Source organism: Rhineura floridana, chromosome 9, assembly GCF_030035675.1.
Source record: "Rhineura floridana isolate rRhiFlo1 chromosome 9, rRhiFlo1.hap2, whole genome shotgun sequence".
Lineage (NCBI taxonomy): Eukaryota > Metazoa > Chordata > Lepidosauria > Squamata > Rhineuridae > Rhineura > Rhineura floridana.
Window position 1 is genome coordinate 109781526 of NC_084488.1, and position 25287 is coordinate 109806812.

At 42.5% G+C, this 25287-nt stretch overlaps 1 protein-coding gene across 1 annotated transcript in view; it reads right to left on the reverse strand.

The window, feature by feature from the left end:
• Positions 1 to 25287, reverse strand: part of BMP3 (bone morphogenetic protein 3) — a 65087-nt gene continuing 39800 nt past the window's right edge. Inside the window, exon 3 of the mRNA XM_061583222.1 lies at positions 1 to 5687. Within this exon, the coding sequence (XP_061439206.1) occupies positions 5496 to 5687 (192 nt within the window). The 3' untranslated portion in view covers positions 1 to 5495. The remainder of the gene's footprint in view (positions 5688 to 25287) is intronic.

Here is a 25287-nt window from a genome sequence, read left to right on the forward strand (position 1 = left end):
TATTTATTTATTAAATTTAATTCCCACCCTTCCTCCCAGAAGGAGCACAAGGCGGCAAACAAAAACACTGAAAGCACTTTAAAACATCTTAACAATAAAAGACTTTAAAACATATGAAAATGAAACATTTTTTAAAAAAACTTTAAAAACATCTTTAAAAGCAATTCCAGTCTAGACACAGACTAGCATAAGGCCTCTATTTAAAAGGCTTGTTGAAAGAGGAAGGTCTTCAATAGGCTCTGAAAAGGTGACAGAGATGGCACCTGCCTAATATTTAAGGGGAGGGAATTCCACAGGGTAGGTGCTGCCACAGTAAAGATCCGTTTCCTATGTTGCGCAGAACGGACCTCCTGATAAGATGGTATTTGCAGGAGACCCTCACCTCAGAGCACAATGATCAACGGAGTATATAAGGGGTAAGACTATATCTCAGGTACCCTGGTCCAAAGCTGCATAGGGCTTTGTACACCAAAACTAGAACCTTGAACATTTTGTTACAAAAAGGTGCCGGCATGGGTTGAAAATGTGAGTGTGGAAAGTTGTACCACTCGTCACAAATAATATCCCAAAGGGTACATTATAATAGGCCCCATGCCATCAGATGGCATCCTTGGGCAGCTGTAGGACTCAGCCAGGCAGGGTCCATCACTGGTGCCTATCGTGCCCCTAACCCCATTTAAAGTTTTTTTTCTGGCACCCCAGTGAGCACTGGATACTTGGGTCTGGCAGCTGCCATCATTTGAAATTCCAACAATGCCCCCAAAACAACATTCTCTCAGTGTTGGTCCAAGACACTTTGATGCCCAGAACAAAATGTTCTAATTGACAACCATTAGAGCCAGCACCTTAAAAAGATCTGCATGATTCAGATGTGTACTAGTGAAGATGGATGTACACTACCTCCAGTATTGGAAGCACCATGTCTCTGAACTAGGGATGGACAGATCTGTCAAGTTCAGTTTCTCCTTTTTCCAATTTTAAGATCACTTTCCACATTTCTACATCAGTGCGCTGATTTTTTTTAAGTCCTCATGAAAATTAATTTGCTTTTTAGTACCAATTTCTCCCAGTATGCACATCTTTGTATGCTATTTTGCCTAACATAAACATTTCCCCTAATATTTATATTTTCCCTAATATAATGCATTCTGTTATGTTATTTTCACTAATATAGACATTTTTATGCATGCTTTACTCCAGTATATGCATTTTGGTACACATTCCTCAGCCAGAGAACTTCATGGCAAAATTCAGAGAAGTGTGAATTTTGAAGGATTGCCGTTTCAGTTCACGTATTGTTTTGGACTATGCAAATTAAGTTGATTCATCTTTAAATGTGAACTGGATCGAATTTCCCATCCTTACTCTGAATACCAGTTGCTGTTGATCATAACTGGGGAGAGGGCTGTTGCACTCATTTCCTGCTTCTTGGCTTCCCACAGGCATCTGGTTGGCTGTAAAAATTGGATGCTGGACTAGATGGGCCTTTGGTTTGCCTTATATTCTTAGATCTCTTCATCATGCTGTATGAGGTGGACAAGCTCGAGGAATTTGTGGAAAATTTAACATGAAGATGACTACTTCCAGGCCCAGTGTCTGCCCACCATTGCTGCCGTTTAGTGATGCCAGGGAGGTACCAGATGCACCTCAGACCTGAAACTGGCCAGAAACATCTGGTTGGCCACTTGGACAAACAATACTGGACTTGATGGTCTTTCAGTCTGATCCAGGAGTGCAGGTCTAGTATTGTTGTCGCACTCTGGATTCAAGCTACATGTTTGATCTTCCATGTTTTTTAATGTTCACCTTTGAGCATCCCAGAGAGCAAGCAACATGCATTTTACTACAGGATAAAGGAATGCATGCACATAAATATTATCTCCCCTTTTCACCTGAATTGCCTGTTTTCAACATAGTGCCTTATATTTTATTTTTTGGCCTTTGAAGTTTTACTCAGGTCTTACCTCATATTTTGGGGAAAACCTGCAATGTGTGTTGAAGAATGTAAAATAAAAGAGAACTTTGATCTTTGGAAATCTTAGATAAAAGACTTCTCTTGCCCCTTCCTTCACCACATGGGGATTTTCCCCCCCAAAAGCTTTTTCCTGAAAAAGTTGCATTCTTCCTATCATCTCATCATTCCCTTTGATGGTGATATGGAGTGCAAAGAATCCATTGAGAAGAATCCACTTCTCATAAACTAATCCTTTCTGGTGAGTCACAAACTAGTAATAATTTCCATTGGAATTTGCCCAATAACTGCTTAACTGACCCAGAAAATCCTAACATTTGTTTTAACTCATCAATACCAGTCTCAGCCCTTCTGTTTTGACTGCAGTCCTGCCCAATCTTTGGCTCATTAAGGTATGTGCAATCCATCCACCATGCTTTGTGATCTTCTAGGGACTTCTGTTGTCTACCTGAAACTGCAAGAAGTCTGTATGGGGTGTCGGAACATGCAAAATTACCTTATACCAAGTCACACCATTGCTCTGCATTCTCTACAGAGACAAGCAGGGGCTCTCCAAGGTTTCAGAGAGGAAACATTACCAGAGCTATCTGGAGATGCCAGGAACTGAACCTGGGCTCTTTCACTTGCTTCCTAACCCATTTGTTGAAAAACTGTTTTTGATCCTTTTCAAAACAATAAGAGGTTGTTTATCCCATTTCAAAATGAAAATTCTTTGTAGCTGTTAGAAATCGAGAGAGAAAATGAAGCTTTACATTAAAAAAAATTGTTTAAACTTGTACATAGTAGTTTGCAGTGAAAAATTCCTATTACTGAAGGAAACAAATAGAAATCAGGCAAGCTTATACATCAGTAGTGAAAAGTGCCCTTCTCAGTGTGTCTCCATCGCGTACATTTGGTTTTGAAGGCATGCAGATCCTCTAATTATAGATATACAATTTTGTAAAATTAATGTAAAAACCGGTGTTTTCAAGAATACTAAAAAGTGAAAATTAATTAACACACAGGAAGGCAACAGACATAAAATAAATTAAAGGCATTAATAGAAGCTTCTTTCTATATACAAATATCCTTTGGGTTTTTTCTTTTAACTTTACTGACACTGTACAAGCATTAATTCCTAAGCAAAAAAATAAAAATGTACAAAGTCTTATTTTTTTAACATGAAGAAGGAAATAGCTTAATAATGAATGTATCAGTTCCTCAGTAAGAGAGGAGCAAGCCCTTTGAAGCTGCACCACAACTCTACTGAGCTAGAAATGAAAGCTTTCGGCTCCATTCCAAGCACTAGAGTTTCACTTGAATACAAGAAAGTAGCACAGTGCTTTATTGGCAGAGACTGGAAGGCACTTGTATCTTCTGTGAGATGAGTAGCATTTACAAGTCAAAGTCCACCCCAAACACTGGCATTTCCAGGTCGTGTGGTCACAACATACACATTTTCAACGCTCTGCAACACGCAAGGGCGCAACGGATTCAGCACCACCAACTCCCTCTGACTAATGTAGGTCACATCCTTTTTCATTTGCAAAGAACCCATCCAGTGTGAGACCAAACTGCAATGTAGTCTGCTGATCCAACTGCCTAACCATGATATCTGACTGTAGGCAAGACTAATTTGGAAAAGAAGGTCATGCACTTATGACTAGATGTCTGTTTAGTCCTTGGCTTCACCAAGTAAAGATCAGCTCCTGGATATGCAGTTAAGTTGCCTTGTGCTGCACACTGTGTATCTTCATGCCATCTAAGGACATGGTATTGCTCTAAGGCCATGGAAGTTAAATTCATTGAGCTCTGTATCCATTTTATGGTTCATTCAGGGCACCAGTGAAGGGGCAGCTTGATCAAGAATTGTGTGAGGAAGTTACTGCTAACAAGTGATCAGGGAATAGAGAACAGAACTCAGTAGTGCAAGATAATGGAATTTGTTGCAGGCAAGAGTAAATATTCTATATGAAATACAACCTTCCCCCACCCCACGTTCTCAACTTCTCGTGGTCCACGTAAGGAAATGGGTTTTTACCGTAACTGGAATGTAAAATTCATCCTATGATATGATTTTATATCAGCTTGATTCTTAGGCGTTGTCAGCTCAAGCTCTGCTTACATTTATGTTATATTTTGGTGGGACTGCACTCGACCCCTCATCAGTGAGGGGGCTGCCTTAAATGTAATAGCACATGTTAGGGGGTGGGAATTACCTGGCAGGGTTCTACACACTTGGTATTTCATTTGACGTATTTCTTTAAATACCAGTTACTGGGAATTACAGGTAGGGAAAGCACTGTTGCACTTAGGTCCTGCTTGCAAGCTTCCCATAGGCATCTGGTTAGCCACTTGGCCTGATCCAACAGGGATCTTCTTACGTTTGCACATCAACCAGCTTGCAGCCTGTCAAGTATTCCTTGCTCAGGAACACACGATTCTACCAGGCTGACACTGCATGGATAAGTATTAGTGACCAGGTTTCTACATGTCATTGAGCACATGGAGCCCCAAATAAGTAAATTAAAAAATATATGCACATACACAATCATGTTTAAACCAGACCTGATAGGATTTACTGCCAGCACAAGGAGCTATCATTGCCTAAGGGGTTGGCCACAATATCCTCTTGGCAGTCCCATACCTTCTTCTTTGACATCTCCCTTCATCATTTTCCTGCAGGGATTTGCACTAGGGCAATGGGTAAGATTTTCAGGTGTGGGGAACCTATGGACCTCCAGATGTTGCTGAACTACAACTCCCATCATCCCTGGCCATTGGTCATGCTTGCTGGGGCTAATGGGAGTTGTAGTTCAGCAACATCTGGAGGGCCAAAGGTTCCCCACACCCAATTTACTGTTGGTCTTTAGTAGGTATGCAAATGTAAGAACATTTTTGCTTGCAACTGAAAGGCTCCCAATATTCTGTGAAAGAAACCCTTTGCTTGTGGAACCACTGGAGCACCACTGACATGCTACAACAAGAAAATAAGTATCTTAAATTGGATTTTCTTAGGCTCTTCAGATAAGTCAGACTGATTAGTTGTTTAGCACTCTGGGGAGTTTTCCAGTAACCTAAGATAGAAAGCTTCGCTTCAAACAGACACATAATGTGTATCTTAAAATTCCTTCACCATGAGTTTCTGGAAGAATGGGTCGGGGGGGAAATCAGCAGTTTGGGTGAACTGTTTTGTACAGAAATATACCAAAGGGTCTTCCTACCAATCTTCAAATCATCTTGCTGAGTTCTTTGTAGATTTCATTCTTTTTTTCATGCAGAGCTTGCAACACTTGTTACTGGTGCATATTTCCTCCATCATATTCTCACAGTAAGAAAGTTATAATCTGGTCCTTCCACATTATGGAAACGTATGGGGTGTTCCTTCTTGACTCCTGCACTTCTTTTCATTCATATTTGTTTATAAATCTTTGGAGAATGAAATGCATTGGCAGTGCAAAATGGGGAGGAGTGGGGGGAATTGTTAAGCAACAAAGTCAATGCAGGGGTGATTAGATAAGGCTCCATGGGATGGGGGGAGGTGTTATCTGCAGGCACAAGATTCCACTGTCATATTTGGGTAGACTTTGAGTACCACATTCTTATTTTCATCAAAGAATAAGATACTGAGAGATGACATCTTGTCTGGGACGCAGCAAGGCTCAGGTATCCCAGAGACAACACCCACAGCTCTCACTATGCTTTGGATGGTAGCATGGTTTGATGGCTTCAAGGCCTGCAGAAGACAACAACAGAAATTAACTGGACTGGCAACACAACTGATCCTTCACAGCAGCGTCACTGTAAACAGATTTGCACAACAGGGCTAGACTGGTTTCATACCAGGTTTTAACTGTCAAGGCTTCCCCCAAAGAACTCTGGGAACTGAATTTTAATAGGAAGGGTTTTAGGAATTATTTGTTAAGAGATCCTGAGCCACCTCACAGAAGTCTAGTTCCCAGGGTTCCAAATATTTAAATGAATCTGCAGTTGCAGACATAACCCACTCATAGGACACATCAAAAGATGTGGGAAAAACAGTGCTGTGTTAGAGGGACTCTTTTCGATTGTCCTTGATGCTCCAACTCCCTGTGCTACTAGTAGACATTGCATCTGACAAAAGTCCCAAACTCTGTGACAGTAATTGTGGTGGGGAATCTGGAACTTGGCTGTTACATTGGCTATATAGATGCATGCTCTTTTACATTCTGGCTTGGTTGATGATATGGAAAATATGTCCTGCATGTTCGGATCTGAGTAGTCCCTTTCTGTTGCACCTAATAAAAAATGTATTCATATGCAACCTGGCAAGGGCACCATGAAGATATAGATATACAAGTCACTACACTGGGCGACGGAGTAGAATTGTTATTCCACAATATCAACTTGTGTGTTTATACTAGGCTTCTCTAACCTGGTGTCCTCCAAATGTTTCAGATTAAAACGCCATTATCACTAACCATTGGCCATGCTGGTTAAGCCTCAAGGGAGTTCGCGTCTATAACATCTGGAGGACACCAGGTTGGTGAAAGCTGGTTTATACTGGAAATAAGGTAGGTAAAATACCTTTTCAAGAGGTAAGCTACTTGAGAAATTGATCTGTACATTACAGAATTCTGTAGATGGCAGCAAGTTTTATATTTTTAATTTTATTGTATTATAATATGCATTTTCCACACTTTTTCAATAGGCATGAGGCGGAATCTAGTCAATAATACAGTACAATAGCAAAACATTACAACAGATAATGATGAGTATATTAATCACAACAATAATAGAACACAGCAATTCCTGATTAAATTTAATCAGTGGAGACCTACATGATAGGAATATCCTGCTTTTTAGTGCTGAGCATATAAGAAGTTGCATAAATCACAGGAAAGATGCTACAAGTAGATATGAGAAAAGGTAGTGATGTTAGTGTGTGTGCATGCGGTTTTGTATATTCATCCTGTAGGTGCTATTATCTGAGGCTCTGGCCTTGATCTCTTCACCCAGTGAGACTAGCTAGCAGTAACATGGGCTACAGTCTTTTCTATAGTGGTACCCACCCTGCAGAAACTTTGATAAGTGAGAGCCATTGTGGTGTAGTGGTTAGGATATTGGACTAGGATCAGGGTTCAAATCCCCACTCAGCCACAAAGCTTACTGGGTGACCTTGGTCCAGTCTCAATCTTTCAGTCTAAGCTACCTTATAGGGTTGTTGTAAATAAATAAAGTCCAGTTGGTCATGGAACCGACCAGAGGGACGGCAACCCTGGACTTAATCCTCAGTGGGGACCGGGACCTGGTGCGAGATGTAAGTGTTGTTGAACCGATTGGGAGCAGTGACCACAGTGCTATTAAATTAAACATACATGTAAATGGCCAATTGCCAAGAAAATCCAACACGGTCACATTTGACTTCAAAAGAGGAAACTTCACAAAAATGAGGGGATTGGTAAAAAGAAAGCTGAAAAACAAAGTCCAGAGGGCCACATCACTCAAAAATGCTTGGAAGTTGTTTAAAAACACTATATTAGAAGCTCAACTGGAGTGCATACCGCAGATCAGAAAAGGTACCGCCAGGGCCAAGAAGATGCCAGCATGGTTAACGAGCAAAGTCAAGGAAGCTCTTAGAGGCAAAAAGTCTTCCTTGAGAAAATGGAAGTCTTGTCCGAATGAAGAAAATAAAAAAGAACACAAACTCTGGCAAAAGAAATGCAAGAAGACAATAAGGGATGCTAAAAAAGAATTTGAGGAGCACATTGCTAAGAACATAAAAACCAACAACAAAAAATTCTATAAATACATTCAAAGCAGGAGACCATCTAGGGAGGCGATTGGACCCTTGGATGATAAGGGAGTCAAAGGTGTACTAAAGAACGATAAGGAGATTGCAGAGAAGCTAAATGAATTCTTTGCATCTGTCTTCACAGTGGAAGATATAGGGCAGATCCCTGAACCTGAACTAACATTTGCAGGAAGGGATTCTGAGGAACTGAGACAAATAGTGGTAACGAGAGAGGAAGTTCTGAGCTTAATGGACAATATAAAAACTGACAAATCACCGGGCCCGGATGGCATCCACCCGAGAGTTCTCAAAGAACTCAAAGGTGAAATTGCTGATCTGCTAACTAAAATATGTAACTTGTCCCTTGGGTCCTCCTCCGTGCTTGAGGACTGGAAAGTGGCAAATGTAACGCCAATCTTCAAAAAGGGATCCAGAGGGGATCCCGGAAATTACAGGCCAGTTAGCTTAACTTCTGTCCCTGGAAAACTGGTAGAAAGTATGATTAAAGCTAGATTAACTAAGCACATAGAAGAACAAGCCTTGCTGAAGCAGAGCCAGCATGGCTTCTGCAAGGGAAAGTCCTGTCTCAGTAACCTATTAGAATTCTTTGAGAGTGTCAACAAGCATATAGATTAGAGGTGATCCAGTGGACATAGTGTACTTAGACTTTCAAAAAGCGTTTGACAAGGTACCTCACCAAAGGCTTCTGAGGAAGCTTTGCAGTCATGGAATAAGAGGAGAGGTCCTCTTGTGGATAAGGAATTGGTTAAGAAGCAGAAAGCAGAGAGTAGGAATAAATGGACAGTTCTCCCAATGGAGGGCTGTAGAAAGTGGAGTCCCTCAAGGATCGGTATTGGGACCTGTACTTTTCATCTTGTTCATTAATGACCTAGAATTAGGAGTGAGCAGTGAAGTGGCCAAGTTTGCTGACGACACTAAATTGTTCAGGGTTGTTAAAACAAAAAGGGATTGCGAAGAGCTCCAAAAAGACCTCTCCAAACTGAGTGAATGGGCGGGAAAATGGCAAATGCAATTCAATATAAACAAGTGTAAAATTATGCATATTGGAGCAAAAAATCTGAATTTCACATATACGCTCATGGGGTCTGAACTGGCGGTGACCAACCAGGAGAGAGACCTCGGGGTTGTAGTGGACAGCACGATGAAAATGTCGACCCAGTGTGCGGCAGCTGTGAAAAAGGCAAATTCCATGCTAGCGATAATTAGGAAAGGTATTGAAAATAAAACAGCCGATATCATCATGCCGTTGTATAAATCTATGGTGCGGCCGCATTTGGAATACTGTGTACAGTTCTGGTCGCCTCATCTCAAAAAGGATATTATAGAGTTGGAAAAGGTTCAGAAGAGGGCAACCAGAATGATCAAGGGGATGGAGCGACTCCCTTACGAGGAAAGGTTGCAGCATTTGGGGCTTTTTAGTTTAGAGAAAAGGCGGGTCAGAGGAGACATGATAGAAGTGTATAAAATTATGCATGGCATTGAGAAAGTGGATAGAGAAAAGTTCTTCTCCCTCTCTCATAATACTAGAACTCGTGGACATTCAAAGAAGCTGAATGTTGGAAGATTCAGGACAGACAAAAGGAAGTACTTCTTTACTCAGCGCATAGTTAAACTATGGAATTTGCTCCCACAAGATGCAGTAATGGCCACCAGCTTGGATGGCTTTAAAAGAAGATTAGACAAATTCATGGAGGACAGGGCTATCAATGGCTACTAGCCATGATGGCTGTGCTCTGCCACCCTAGTCAGAGGCAGCATGCTTCTGAAAACCAGTTGCTGGAAGCCTCAGGAGGGGAGAGTGTTCTTGCACTCGGGTCCTGCTTGCAGGCTTCCCCCAGGCACCTGGTTGGCCACTGTGAGAACAGGATGCTGGACTAGATGGGCCACTGGCCTGATCCAGCAGGCTCTTCTTATGTTCTTGTGTTCTTATATGCTATTATCTCAATTTGGTTTAATATTATTTCAGGTTGATTGGAGGGGTGGGAAATGACATTGAATGTACAGCCCACTCCTAAACAAGTTTTTGTCTGCGGGAGTTTGACGAGATCCTGGTAAGTATGCTTAGGGTACTGTGTGCCTTCACATATGTTTTAAAAAAGATGTTTTTAAAGTTTTTTTAAAACAATGTTTTAAAAGATGCTTTATTTTAAACTGTTTTTAGTGTTTTTGTTTGCTGTCCTGGACTCCTACTGAAAGGAAGGGTGGGATATAAATAAATAAATAAATAAATAAATAACATTACTCATGAATTCTACATATTTCTGCTTAAGTAAGTGAAAAAAAACAAGACTTCTTTGGACATTGCACCTTTTCCTAAGTAACCTGAAAACTAGCTCTGTTGAAAAACCACCTGGATTGGAACAAAGGGTTGGCGACAGAGGTTTTAGTCTAACTGTTATCCTTTGTTTGTTGGATATTATTTATTTATTATTTGATATTACTTATTGATAGGGATGGGGGAGAAATTCAATTCAGTTCCTATTTAAAACCAAATCTATCAAATTCACACTTTCTGAAACAATGAGAACCAAAACACAGCCATCCTTCAAGATTCACACTTATCTGAATTTTGCTATGCAGTTCTTCTACCAATATTTACAAAATATATTTACAAAATGTATATTTTAGGGGAAAGTGCAAAAAATGAATGTATTTGTGAAAATAAAATACAACAATGCATATTATTATTACCCACACTACACTCAGAGGTTCCAGGGCGGGTTACAACAATTTTAAAACACATACTTAAAACAGTTACAAACAACCTAAACAACATCACAGAAAATAGGGTGGGTCCTAAAATATACGTCTCAGTTGTCGAAAGCCAGGGTAAAGAGGTGCATCTTCAGCATTCACTGGAAGTTGTACAATGAAGTTGCCAGATACACCTCCGTGGGGAGGGGGATCCACAGCTTAGGGGATGCCACAGAGAATGTCCTCTCCTAGGCCATCCCCCTGAGCTTCCGAGGGTGGTAGAACTACCCAAAGGGCCCCCTCTGCTAACAGGGACTGTAGGCAAGGAGGTGGTCTTTCAGATGTTTAGTCATTTAGGGCTTTAAACACTAAACGTGAAAATAAAGGCACTGTTTGCAGCAACATAAAAAAACCCAGCAGAATGGAGGAGAGCAACTGGAAGTTGCTTGTCAGCCTAAGCCTGCATGAAATAAAATGAACAAAGGGAGGAGGGAGTGGGTGTGGAAAGAGGAATGATTGACACACCCACCTAAAAGCATTGGAGCAAAGCATCTATAAGCACTAGAGACAGGGAGTGAAGACTTTTTTTCTTCCCTTTTTGTATTATCAGTGGATTGGGTTAGTATGGATTTACAGGGGGAAAACTGCGTGATAGCTTCTGTTTGCTGGTAACATTGTGTGAACCATGCCAATTTAAAGGAGATGCGAGCAGCACCAAATACACAGTAAACCACCGGGTAGATAAGTCCATGGTTGTCTGGATGGAGGATAGAGAGGGATGTGTGAGTGTGCATAGAAATTAACATTTGTTGCTCCACTCACTTTTGCCTCTGGCTCCTCCCACCTCCAGCATATGGGCCCTGGAAGGATGCCCAGACGGGAATGCATCCTTTGAGCTGAAAAAGATTCCTCACCTTTATCTATAAGATATTTTGCTGTAATCATTAGGGGCCATGTTTATGCAAAAGCAGATTTCCTAACTGGATATAGAAACGTGTACAATAGATGCTGAACATTGCACTTCCCCAGCTGACTCCAGTTACCAGGACTACATGTTTGTAGCCCAGTAAGCAGCAATGCTTGAATCAGTTCTTTAGGAAGAATGGGGGGACTAGATGTAGTTCCCCTACTACCCCTTCCCCATCAAACAGCTGATCAGTTGGATTTCAACTTCCTTTATCATGCTATGGATGTGCATCACTGGCTGTGGCATGTGCACTTTCTTGGATTTGACCTCTCACTCAATTAAAGAGCAGGTGGGTAAGTTCTCTTTTCAATTTCAATGCAAGATGCAATTTCCCTGTCGATAATCTTTAAATTCCCCTCCAAAATGGAGCATAATGCCAGCAGACCTTTCTCTCCCACAGATGATCTGCTAAAATGGAAGATGTAATATTTGTTTCAGTTTATAATGAGATCTCTTTCGCATCTATAAACACCCCAAAATGGGGAAAGGGGGTTCCCCAATGCACTGTTATTTGATCCAGTCATTATTTTATGCAAAAGGAACTTAAAATACATTGTTCTGTCTTGTGCCAGCTACATCCCAACTGCATTCTGTTTTTGTTAAATACTTTAATACATAAAATGTGGAATGGGATTAGGGTGTGGGGAGAGAATGACAACTTAGAGCACATTGTCTGGATTTCTTCAGAAACTTTTCTAGCGTATATACAAAAAGAAGTCAGAAAACAGGAAAAGACTATTTTACTCCAAGTGCACAAAATTAGGATTTTTGTGCAGAAATCTTATGTTATCCCTAGGCATCCACAGGCATTTTCTAAGGTCCTTCTGCTATGACTGAATGCCAGTAACAATAGGTTACATTAGGGATCCATGAAATGTCCATTGTGTCTTACGAAGTAGAAGGAATTGCAAGCAGGTGCTCTGCTTATGTTGAGTCTATTTTATTAGGAAAGTTGCAAGGCTGAGCTCCTCCAAAGTCTGTTACAGTTTCTGAAAGGTGTTATGAGCTTATTGGTTTGCTTTTGTGGTTTTATGCACAAAATAGCAACAAAAACATTTGTTGGCCTGTGGTACCCTTCCTCTATGATTGTGGCATCAAAGCAGCTACTCTCCATTTGCTGGAGAGCCTTGCTCAAATGCAGCTTTAAGTTTAAATTTCAAACCCTTGGTTTTCCTTTCCAGGTACTGTATTGAGAGATATGGACAAACCTCTGGTTACTCAGAGCCAGCATAAACATTAGAATCAAGATGCAAAGCTTTTCCTGCTCTTTCTGGCTTGAGGTTTTCCACCCTGAAGCAACAGAGTAGGTAAGAAAGAGACAGAAGAATTTTCAGAAGAAATGTTATACTAGCTTTCCCTTGCATGATAATTTTTCATGTGTGTGACTGTTGGAACATACAACTTCTACCTGCAATACTTTTTTACATGTATGAATTGGCTCTGCATTAGACCATCTCCACACTTTACACAGCAGTCACTAGGTATAGCCAGCATTACACAGGTGTTTCCTGCAGCAAATACATAAGGTATTCGCTAATAGGCAAAAAACCTTGCGGTTTAAGAACGTACCTATAGCCCACAGCTATTTCTATCAAACTTTAAAAAGCAGGGAAATTGGGCAGCTATAGTGAATGCACCAGGGGAGCAGGAGACCTGACCTCCTCTCTGAGATATTGGACTGCCCTACAAAGTTGTCAAAATGCAAACATAATTTGGGTTGGTCTTTCACAGTCCAATCCACTTCCTGTGTAGCTTGAAAGAATTTGGTAACATGTCCCTTCCATATGTTTTGCTCAGCATTGGAGAAGGGCTGTAGCTCAGTGGTAGAGTATCTGCTTTGCATGCAGGAGGTCCGAGGTTCAATCCCCAGCACAGGCTGCACATTAGCTACCATGCAAAGTATAAGCTTCTGGTTTCGGTGTACAAAGCCCTATACAGCTTGGGACCAGGATACCTAAAATACCATCTTACCCCTTACATACCCAGTCGATCACTGCGCTCTGCAGGTGAGGGCCTCCTGCAGATACCATCTTATCAGGAGGTTCGCTCTGCACAATATAGGAAACGGACCTTTAGTGTGGCAACACCTACCCTGTGGAATTCCCTCCCCTTAAATATCAGACAGGCACCATCTCTGTTATCTTTTTTTTAAAAAAGATGTCTTGAAGGCTTTTTTAACAATATTTTTAAAGATGTTTTGTTTTAATGTATTTTAAAGTCAGTTTTTATGATGTTTTAAAGTGTTTTAATGCTTTGGTTTGCCGCCCTGGGCTCCTGCTGGGAGGAAGGGCAGGTTATAAATCAAATACTAAATATATAAATAAATAAAAATGGAAATTCAACCATCCTTCCCAATTGGCACTGAATTTTGCAAAGGAGCTCTCCAGCTAAATAATATTGTTGCGCGCCTCCCCCAATCTCCGAGCAGTGAGATTTCAGGGGGTCCCTGCGCCCATCCAGGGTTTGGTTTCCTTTGGGAAGAAGGCCAGCGGAGACTGCGGTGTCTTTATGAAATATGGTTTATTTATGTACGCACATTCCAACCTGAGCTTAGGGTGGAGGGGTTCAAGGCATCAGCAGTCTAATATCCAGCTTTTCCATCTAGGTGCAGGGGCATCCTATCGCCACGATGCAGGGAGCCAGCCTCTGTGCATGCCTGCCGCCCTAGTTCTCCAGTACACCCACTTCCAGTTCCAAACACACTTCTCCCTGCCCAGGAGTGGGGGGGAGACTCTCCTCCAGTAGAGTTTAAAATGACAAAAAGGATCTTCCTAGCCCCTTTCACCAGTTGCCGGGGCAACTAAATAGGACCATTAACTGCCTAGCCACTCTATTCGATTAACAAAGGAGATTCATCTGGCTAGCAGAGCCAGCCTCCCAGGCATAGAATTCCAAATCAGAGGCTGGAAAGGTGACCCACAGAAATCATCCATTCCAGCCCCCCCATGCTCATAACAATATATACAAAAATACATACATTAGGGTAAAGCAGTGCTTTTTTGTGTGTGTAACAGTACTCACTGCTACAGTGTGTAGGCACCCCTTTTTTTTTGCTGCCTCAGGCCACCATTTTGTGCTGGTGCCCACGGCACCTTAATCAAGATATGAAGTGGCACCTCATATTTTTTTTTACCAAAAATGCACTGGTGTAAAGTGTGCATAAAAATACATATATTAGTGAAAATAACATACAAAAATGCATTATATAAGGGGAAATTGCTCAGCAAAAATGTCTATATCAGGCACAATTGTATTTCAGAATGTGTGTATTAGGAGAAATTCACACAAAGTTTCATGACTTTTTTAAAAATAATGCAAACTGATGTGGAAATGTGAAGAACTGAACATAAGATTAGAAAAGATGAGGAACGGAGAAAAACAGATTCATCCATCCTTATCAATCCATCTGACTCAGTATATTTATAGTGGCTGGCAGGGACTCCCAATGGTTTCAGATGGAACCCTTTCTCAATTCTACCTGGAGATGCAGGGACCGACCTGCAAAGGAGTGTGCCTGCTGCAACTCTGGATTACTCAGTGCTCAGGCTATTGCATCCAGCCTCCCGTGGGGGCAATTGATTCTGCTGCATCTCTACGTTAACTGTGATTAGGTCATTCAGTTCCTTTTGATACAAAGAAGGGCAGAATTACACCCCCTCCCCACTACTCAAGAGCGGCTGGTCATTGTATTGCTGCATGCATAATTGCCTTGAGTTTGCTTCCTTCAAGCCAATAGGGATGCCCAGAACAGTGATTTGGGCAGAAAGATGGGGGGGGGGTGTTCCTCCAAGAGTTGGAAATTCTTAATTTCTGCTCACTATAAAATGTAACGCTTTTTAGCTAGAAGCGTAAGTAGGGGCCTCCACTTTTAATTCAGGGAGGGAAATGTGCTGCATTAGAAGCCTGGGAAATACTGGCACAATTCCTCCATGGTTATTGGGGGCTCTGGTAGTACAGTATACTCATTTCATCTCTAGCCTCTCTGGAGGCACATTCTTTTTTGACTCATTAATATTCTACCTCTATTTTAACTTCTCGGTAAACTTCCAACGGATTGTGCTTGCATGTCTCATTCATTCCCTGTTACCTGTGCCTTTCCCTCTGCTCTCTCCACTTGCTTAGTTTCTTTCACTATCGAAATGTATACTGTTAGCGCCTTGTAGCAGGGACTTCCTCTTTGTTTACACCATTCTGTAAAGTACAGTGTACTCTCCTGGTGTTTCAGGAAACAATAATTGGTTTGTTGTGGCTTTGAGCAACCTTTTATCAAGTTTTGGTCTGTTCTGGGGTATGTAGCTGTAAAGTGGCAGGGGGAAGGTCCTGAATAGCAATGCTTAAGTTGTTTTCAAAGAAAAAAAGATTGGGGGGGGAGGAAGCACCTGAAATCTGAGTTGAGATACACCTTAATTCACTGTCAACATATTTTTTCAGTTCAGCAAGTATGCGATGTGGACCCTCTCAAAAGAAAAAAAAAGGCGTGCTAATTTAGCCCATAGGCACAAGACATATTTTTGGCTTTGCTTGATGAATGCTGTATCTATGTGCAAAGATGCTTATTTCCATTAAGGTCTAGGATATGGTAGCCATGTCTCCAGTTTTACAGAGTACAGTCCTCTATGGAAAGGCATCCTCTATTTGAAGGGCTGTCGAGTACAAGCCTGGTTTAAATCTAAAGAACTGTAACCTGTTTTTAACTGTTTGTATTGAAAATTTTAAGGTCTTTATAAACTGCTTAAAGGTTTCGTACAATCAATCAGTATATACATTTTGTTAAATAAATAAAATAAGCCTTAAGAAGGGAGAGCTGCAGAGGCCGTGAAGTTGCTCATCAATAGTTAGCATTTTGACAGCAGACTGAGCAGGTACACAGGTGGCATGTATTGTAGTTCTACTTAAAATCAGGGTTGTAATTGTCTGGGGTCTTGGGTGTGTGTGTCTTAGATCCCTTACTTTTTTGGGAGCAGGATCCTAATGTCTCCAGCATCCTATGAGCCAATCAGCATGAAAGGGGAGTGTGTTAGCTGCTGAGAACAGTCCTTGTCCCTTTGTGCTCACTGACTGGAGCCAATCAGAGTGAAAGGAGGTAAGTCAGCCACTGAGAAGACTCTTCTCAGTAGCTAACACTCTCCCTTTTCGTGCAGATTGGCTCCTAAGGGCATCTGTTGTTGTGGGGGAAGGCATTAACAAGGATCTCATTTTCAACCCAGCAGCAAAAAAGGGGGTGTGGCATGACTATGACTATCATGAAGGGACCTTGCACTTCTGAATTTGCCACTACACTACTGCTTAAAATGTAGTAATAATTTCTACGTTTGCAACTATACAAATTGGTGTCCTATTTTTGGTGATGCATAAGTTGCTACCACAGGTGAATGTTTGGCCATCCATATGTTGCTGGACTACAAGTCCCATCATCTCTGACCATTGGCCACGCTGGCTGGGACTAATGGGAGTTGTAGTCCAACATCTGGAGGTACTACATGGGCTATCCCTGCATTAGGGCATGTGTTTATAGGCCCCTGTGCAAATGGGGCATAAATCACATGAAGGGGTAGTTGCACTGAGGAAGAGAGTGGGCATGATCCTGACCTCCCTGAAATAAAACGTATTTCTTTAGTACATTTGCCACCCGGGGCTTCTTTCGGGAGGAAGGGTGGGATACAAAGATAATAAAATAAATAAATAAAATAAGAATACATTGTGTATGGGTGAATCTATCAGTTTTAATTTCTCTCTTTCTCATTTTTCCAGTCTGAAGTTCAATTTGAAAAAAAAGTCCTCCTGAAAATTTCGTAGCATTTTAATGTGAATTTCTCCTAATATATACATCTTTGTATACAATTTTGCCTAATATACACATTTCTGCATGCAATGTCCCCTAATTACTTGATTACTGTACATGCTTTATGTGGGGCTGCCCTTGTATCTGGTCCGGAAGCTGCAACTAGCGCAGAATGCAGCAGCCAGACTGCTCATAGGAGCAGATTACTGGCAACGTGTTACCCCGCTGCTGAAAGAGCTGCACTGGTTGCCAATTTGCTATATGGCCAGGTTCGGGGTACTTGTGTTTATTCACAAAGCCCTAAACAACTTGGGTCCAAAACACCTTAAGGACTGCTTGACTTCCTATGTTCCACCTTGATCACTGAGATCTTGTGATGGGACACTCTTAGTTCCTCACGCCCCTCAGGTTTAGTTGGCCTCCACCAGGAACTGAGCCTTTAGTGTGGCAGGCCTTGCCCTGTGGAACTCCCTACCAAGAGAGATTCGGCAGGGACCATTCTTTCTTTCAGGCGCCTCCTGAAAACTGGACTTTTCAAACAGGCCTTTTAATATGAATTTTCTTTTCCAACCAGTGCAGTACTTTATGGATGCTTTTATTATTGTTTTTAATCATTTTAAATTGGTTTTTAATTCTATTGTGTTTTTCTACATTGTAATGCCGCCTTAAGATCCTCTGTGGCGCAGAGTGGTAAGCGGCGGTAACGCAGCCGAAGCTCTGCTCACAGCCGGAATTCGATTCCAATGGAAGGATGAAGTTGAATCTCCAGTAAAAGGGGTCGAGCTCCACTGAGCCTTCCATCCATCCGTGGTCGGTAAAATGAGTACCCGGCATATACTGGGGGGTAAAAAAAGGCCGGGGAAGGAACTGGCAATCCCACCCCATATATATGGTCTGCCTAGTAAACGTCACAAGACGTCACCCTAAGAGTCGGAAACGACTCGCACTACAAGTGCGGGGACACCTTTACTTTTTAATGCCGCCTTGATATATTTTTGTGAAAAGTGCAGCTTATCAATATTTTAATAACAAATAAATAATAGTTATAATTTAATGCATTTTTATGCACACTTTACCCTAGCATATGCATTTCTGTACACATTACTTGGCTGGAGGACTGCATTGCAAAATTCAGAGAAGTGTGAATTTCACAGGATGGCTGCGTTTTGGGTTTTTTTATTTTTTCAGGAAGTGTGAATTAGGCGGGTTCATCTTTAAATGCAAACTGAACCAAATGCCTCCCCCATTCCTAGCCTGCCATGCAGGCCCTGGCCAGACTCAGTTTAAGCCTGGTGGATGCTTCCTAAGAACATAAGAACATAAGAAGAGCCTGCTGGATCAGGCCAGTGGCCCATCTAGTCCAGCATCCTGTTCTCACAGTGGCCAACCAGGTGCCTGGGGGAAGCCCGCAAGCAGGACCCGAGTGCAAGAACACTCTCCCCTCCTGAGGCTTCCAGCAACTGGTTTTCAGAAGCATGCTGCCTCTGACTAGGGTGGCAGAGCACAGCCATCACAGCTAGTAGCCATTGATAGCCCTGTCCTCCATGAATTTGTCTAATCTTCTTTTAAAGCCATCCAAGCTGGTGGCCATTACTGCATCTTGTGGGAGCAAATTCCATAGTTTAACTATGCACTGAGTAAAGAAGTACTTCCTTTTGTCTGTCCTGAATCTTCCAACATTCAGCTTCTTTGAATGTCCACGAGTTCTAGTATTATGAGAGAGGGAGAAGAACTTTTCTCTATCCACTTTCTCAATGCCATGCATAATTTTATACACTTCTATCATGTCTCCTCTGACCCGCCTTTTCTCTAAACTAAAAAGCCCCAAATGCTGCAACCTTCCCTCGTAAGGGAGTCGCTCCATCCCCTTGATCATTCTGGTTGCCCTGTTCTGAACCTTTTCCAACTCTATAATATCCTTTTTGAGATGAGGCGACCAGAACTGTACACAGTATTCCAAATGCGGCCGCACCATAGATTTATACAACGGCATGATGATATCGGCTGTTTTATTTTCAATACCTTTCCTAATTATCGCTAGCATGGAATTTGCCTTTTTCACAGCTGCCGCACACTGGGTCGACATTTTCATCGTGCTGTCCACTACAACCCCGAGGTCTCTCTCCTGGTTGGTCACCGCCAGTTCAGACCCCATGAGCGTATATGTGAAATTAAGATTTTTTGCTCCAATATGCATAATTTTACACTTGTTTATATTGAATTGCATTTGCCATTTTCCCGCCCATTCACTCAGTTTGGAGAGGTCTTTTTGGAGCTCTTCGCAATCCCTTTTTGTTTTAACAACCCTGAACAATTTAGTGTCGTCAGCAAACCTGGCCACTTCACTGCTCACTCCTAATTCTAGGTCATTAATGAACAAGTTGAAAAGTACAGGTCCCAATACCGATCCTTGAGGGACTCCACTTTCTACAGCCCTCCATTGGGAGAACTGTCCATTTATTCCTACTCTCTGCTTTCTGCTTCTTAACCAATTCCTTATCCACAAGAGGACCTCTCCTCTTATTCCATGACTGCAAAGCTTCCTCAGAAGCCTTTGGTGAGGTACCTTGTCAAACGCTTTTTGAAAGTCTAAGTACACTATGTCCACTGGATCACCTCTATCTATATGCTTGTTGACACTCTCAAAGAATTCTAATAGGTTACTGAGACAGGACTTTCCCTTGCAGAAGCCATGCTGGCTCTGCTTCAGCAAGGCTTGTTCTTCTATGTGCTTAGTTAATCTAGCTTTAATCATACTTTCTACCAGTTTTCCAGGGACAGAAGTTAAGCTAACTGGCCTGTAATTTCCGGGATCCCCTCTGGATCCCTTTTTGAAGATTGGCGTTACATTGGCCACTTTCCAGTCCTCAGGCACGGAGGAGGACCCAAGGGACAAGTTACATATTTTAGTTAGCAGATCAGCAATTTCACCTTTGAGTTCTTTGAGAACTCTCGGGTGGATGCCATCCGGGCCCGGTGATTTGTCAGTTTTTATATTGTCCATTAAGCTTAGAACTTCCTCTCTCGTTACCACTATTTGTCTCAGTTCCTCAGAATCCCTTCCTGCAAATGTTAGTTCAGGTTCAGGGATCTGCCCTATATCTTCCACTGTGAAGACAGATGCAAAGAATTCATTTAGCTTCTCTGCAATCTCCTTATCGTTCTTTAGTACACCTTTGACTCCCTTATCATCCAAGGGTCCAATCGTCTCCCTAGATGGTCTCCTGCTTTGAATGTATTTATAGAATTTTTTGTTGTTGGTTTTTATGTTCTTAGCAATGTGCTCCTCAAATTCTTTTTTAGCATCCCTTATTGTCTTCTTGCATTTCTTTTGCCAGAGTTTGTGTTCTTTTTTATTTTCTTCATTCGGACAAGACTTCCATTTTTTGAAGGAAGACTTTTTGCCTCTACGAGCTTCCTTGACTTTGCTCGTTAACCATGCTGGCATCTTCTTGGCCCTGGCGGTACCTTTTCTGATCTGCGGTAATGCACTCCAGTTGAGCTTCTAATATAGTGTTTTTAAACAACTTCCAAGCATTTTTGAGTGATGTGACCCTCTGGACTTTGTTTTTCAGCTTTCTTTTTACCAATCCCCTCATTTTTGTGAAGTTTCCTCTTTTGAAGTCAAATGTGACCGTGTTGGATTTTCTTGGCAATTGGCCATTTACATGTATGTTTAATTTAATAGCACTGTGGTCACTGCTCCCAATCGGTTCAACAACACTTACATCTCGCACCAGGTCCCGGTCCCCACTGAGGATTAAGTCCAGGGTTGCCGTCCCTCTGGTCGGTTCCATGACCAACTGGTCTAGGGAATAGTCATTTAGAATATCTAGAAACTTTGCTTCTTTGTCATGACTGGAACACATATGCGGCCAGTCTATGTCCGGGTAGTTGAAGTCACCCATTACTACCACATTTCCTAGTTTGGATGCTTCCTCAATTTCATATCTCATCTCAAGGTCTCCCTAAGCATTTTGATCAGGGGGATGATAGATCGTTCCCAGTATAAAGTCCCTCCTGGGGCATGGTATCACCACCCACAACGATTCTGTGGAGGAGTCTGCCTCTTTTGGGGTTTCGAGCTTGCTGGATTCAATGCCTTCTTTCACGTATAGAGCGACTCCGCCACCAATACGTCCTTCCCTGTCCTTCCGATATAGTTTATATCCAGGGATAACCGTATCCCACTGGTTTTCTCCATTCCACCAGGTCTCCGTTATGCTCACTATATCAATGCTCTCCTCTAAGACCAAGCACTCCAGTTCTCCCATCTTGGTTCGCAGGCTCCTAGCATTAGCGTACAGGCACTTGTAAGCAGTGTCTCTCTTCAAGTGTCTTTGGCACTTGTGGTTAGGCCTGTGGTAATTTTGCTCTTCTGAATTTATATCCTGTGCCCCTGCTCTCACAATGCCTACTTCTAGGCCTACCCCTTTTAAAATTTCATCATTTCTTTGGTTTTTATCCCAGGGGGGAGGTTTATTCCGAACCGGACGTTTCTCAGCTCCTGTCGGGTTTCCCCCCTCAGTCAGTTTAAAAGCTGCTCAGCCACTTTTTTAATTTTAAGTGCCAGCAGTCTGGTTCCATTCTGGTTCAAGTGGAGCCCGTCCCTTTTGTACAGGCCCAGCTTGTCCCAAAATGTTCCCCAGTGCCTAACAAATCCAAACCCTTCCACCCGACACCATCGTCTCATCCACGCATTGAGACTGCGAAGCTGGGCCTGTCTGGCTGGTCCTGCACGTGGAACCGGTAGCATTTCAGAGAAAGCCACCTTGGAGGTCCTGGCTTTCAGCATCCTACCTAGCAACCTAAATTTTGCTTCCAGGACCTCACGGCTGCATTTCCCCATGTCGTTGGTGCCAACGTGCACCACGACCACTGACTCCTTCCCAGCACTGTCTACCAAACTATCTAAACGACGGGAGATATCCACAACCTTCGCACCAGGCAGGCAAAACACCTTGCGGTCTACACGCCCATCACACACCCCACTGTCTATGTTCCTAATGATCGAATCACCCACTACAAGGATCCCTTCACCCCTGGAGATATATCCTCGGCACGAGAGGATAGCTGCTCATCCTCCAAGGAATGGGTCCCTTCTAAGGGATCGTTTCCCTCTTCCTCAGCTGCATGCTCTCCTTCCCCGAGACCATTGTTGTTCATGATAGCAGGAGAGCTATCATCGTTGGAGTGGGACACAGCTATAACGTCCCTGAAGGCCTCCTCCACACACCTCTCTGCCTCTCTCAGCTTTTCCAGGTCCGCCACCTTGGCCTCAAGGAAATGAAGTCATTCCCGGAGAGCCAGGAGCTCATTGCACCGAGAGCACACCCACGACTTCTGTCCAACAGGCAGATAGTCGTACATGCTGCAGGCGGTGCAAAACACTGGAAAGCCCCCCCACCCCTGCTGGCTTCTTACCTGCATAGTTTTGTTTAAGGTTTATTACGTCAATGGGTAATAAATGTCTTTTCCTTTGGACTTCCTTTGAAAGGAAGATGTTTGCTAGAAGCAATCCATTGAAATATTTTAGGGAAAAAATGATAAAACCTTTTGTTTCACAAGCTTTAAGGGGACTCTACATGATTTCAGTTTACTAATGCTGTGCATTAGCCTGTTCTGTTTAAATGTGGTTTTTACTCTCTCTTTTTTTGGTAATTTTACTGTGATTTTATGCCGTATTATTGGGGTGATTTTAAATTGTAAGTAGCCTTAAGGGCCATGGAAAGGTCAAATAGTGGTGGAATAAAATAAAGACCTATAAATAGTCAGAATACTCCCCCAACCCGCCCCCCACTGTTGTCACAAGGCAACATGAGCAGAGGAAATCTGCTTCCAAAACCAAAGAGCCATCAGTCGGGGCCTGAGCAAAGAGCATCCACTAAGTCTTCCTAAAGAAAATATTTTATTGCACATGAACCAGAATTTAGCTTGTGGTTTATAACTAGCATTTTCATTTAAAAACAAAACTAGTCCTACTCTGGTATCATTTAACATCGGCCTGACCCACAAGAATGGCACACGTGAAGCTTTTCTGGGCATGGATATAAAAGGGGTGGGAAATGCTTCACCTGCTAAATTTCTATGTTTGAGGCAGCTGTTAAACCTACAGGAGCAGGACCAATAAAACAGACAGCAGCCCTATATATGGCTAATGCAGGCTGTTGTTTTTTAAAAAAAGAAATGAATCTATTCTTGTATCCCTGTACACTTAGAAACCAAACTAATTCAATTTAATTGTGCATGTAATTGCACATACATGATTGTTGCTCAGACACACTGAATTTCTAGAAGACACTTTAGCTGAATTGCATTATTACTCATATTTACATTTACATTCCACCCATCATTCAAGGAGCTCAAGATGGCATGCATGGTTCTCCCTCCCCGCCCCTCATTTTATCCTCATAAGAACCCTATGGGGAAGGCTAGGGTGAGACAGTGACCGACCCAAGGACACCCAATGAGCTTCATGCCCGAGCAAGGATTTGAACTTTGGCCTCCAAATGTCGGACTATAGTTCTCATAATTCTTGACAGTTGTCCATGCTGGCAGGGGCTGATGGCAGTTGGAGTCTAACAACATCTGGTGGGCCACAGTTCTGTGTTCTTGCTGTAGGGCTATGAAGTTATTGTTGGAGTAGACCAGGTTAAATTACTGCTAAACTAATTGAGGGACAGTACTCTTAGCCTTCCATGTTTGGTCAGCAAATTTGCTTGTTCTTTTCTGATATTTATCTGGGAACTCTGAGCGGGAACTGGATGTTTTCACAAACTTTTTCTGAAAAAGCATGGAAAGATCAATGGTTACAAGAGCTCATCCTCAGCCTCTGCTGGTCATCCCTTCCTAAAACTTAGAGAGGAGCTAGGCAATAGGCGGTAGAGGTGCATAAGGCTTCAGCAAAATGAGGCTTCATTTTTTCTTTTTTAAGGACGGAATGCTCTGTATTCATTGCTACCAGGAAGCCTAGAAAATGTTTTAACGTTGCTAGGCTCAATTCATTAAGAACACAGGAACTGGGAACTCCATCCCTCTGTGACAGTGGGCACTTTAGAGCGTGCAAAGAATAATGTAGGAGCCAGAGCTGCTGACCCAAGACATTTTGCTGTTTATTTTTGTTTATTTACTGCATTTGTATACCACCCCATAGCCGAAGCTCTCTGGGTGGTTTACAGGCAAAGTTTGAGGCAAAGATGGTGCACCTCCTTCCCATTCCATGTACAGAAGCTGACTAGCCTGGCAGCTGAATCTTATTCCAACCCTGGCAATGGGCCAATGTCCTTCTCAGCAGCTGAGGGCAGCAAGCTAGCTTAGGAGTTGCAGCATTCTGCCCTCCAACGCCTTGCTGCTACTCACTAGCATCCGCTGCCTGAGACAGCCTCCACACATGCCTAATGTTAGGGCCAGCTCTGTCAGGAGCATCCAAGAGTTAAAGATGAGGCTGCTGCTGCTGCCGCTTCTAAAACTCTCCACACAAGCCTGCCCTGCTGTCATTCTCCTTCACTAGGATACGTTTTGTGAACGGAGGTGAGTAGTGGCAAGAGGGTGCCCGGATGAGCCATTAGAAGGTGGGCCTGAACTTGAGAAGGGGGCTAGCATCTCCCCATACAAAACTGACCTTTCCAAAATTTTGGATGTTGGTTCCATCAGTACACGACATTAATAGATAATTTCCTCCAATTTTATTTATTGAGGTATTGATGTGATGGAGCAGACACACGTGAAAAGATGGAGCAGTGCACTTCATGGCTGCCATCCTAACTTGCTTTTGAAATCATGGGGCCTACTCCTTATCACTCATTATGAGTTCCCAGTAGAACAAAAACCTTTTCAGTACCACCTGGATAGTTCTAAATGCAGCCTTACTGTGTCAGAAGGTGAACTTCTCCAGACACAGACACATAATGGCTTTAAAAGAAGATTAGACAAATTCATGGAGGACAGGGCTATCAATGGCTACTAGCCATGATGGCTGTGCTCTGCCACCCTAGTCAGGGGCAGCATGCTTCTAAAAACCAGTTGCCGGAAGCCTCAGGAGGGGAGAGTGTTCTTGCACTCGGGTCCTGCTTGCGGGCTTCCCCCAGGCACCTGGTTGG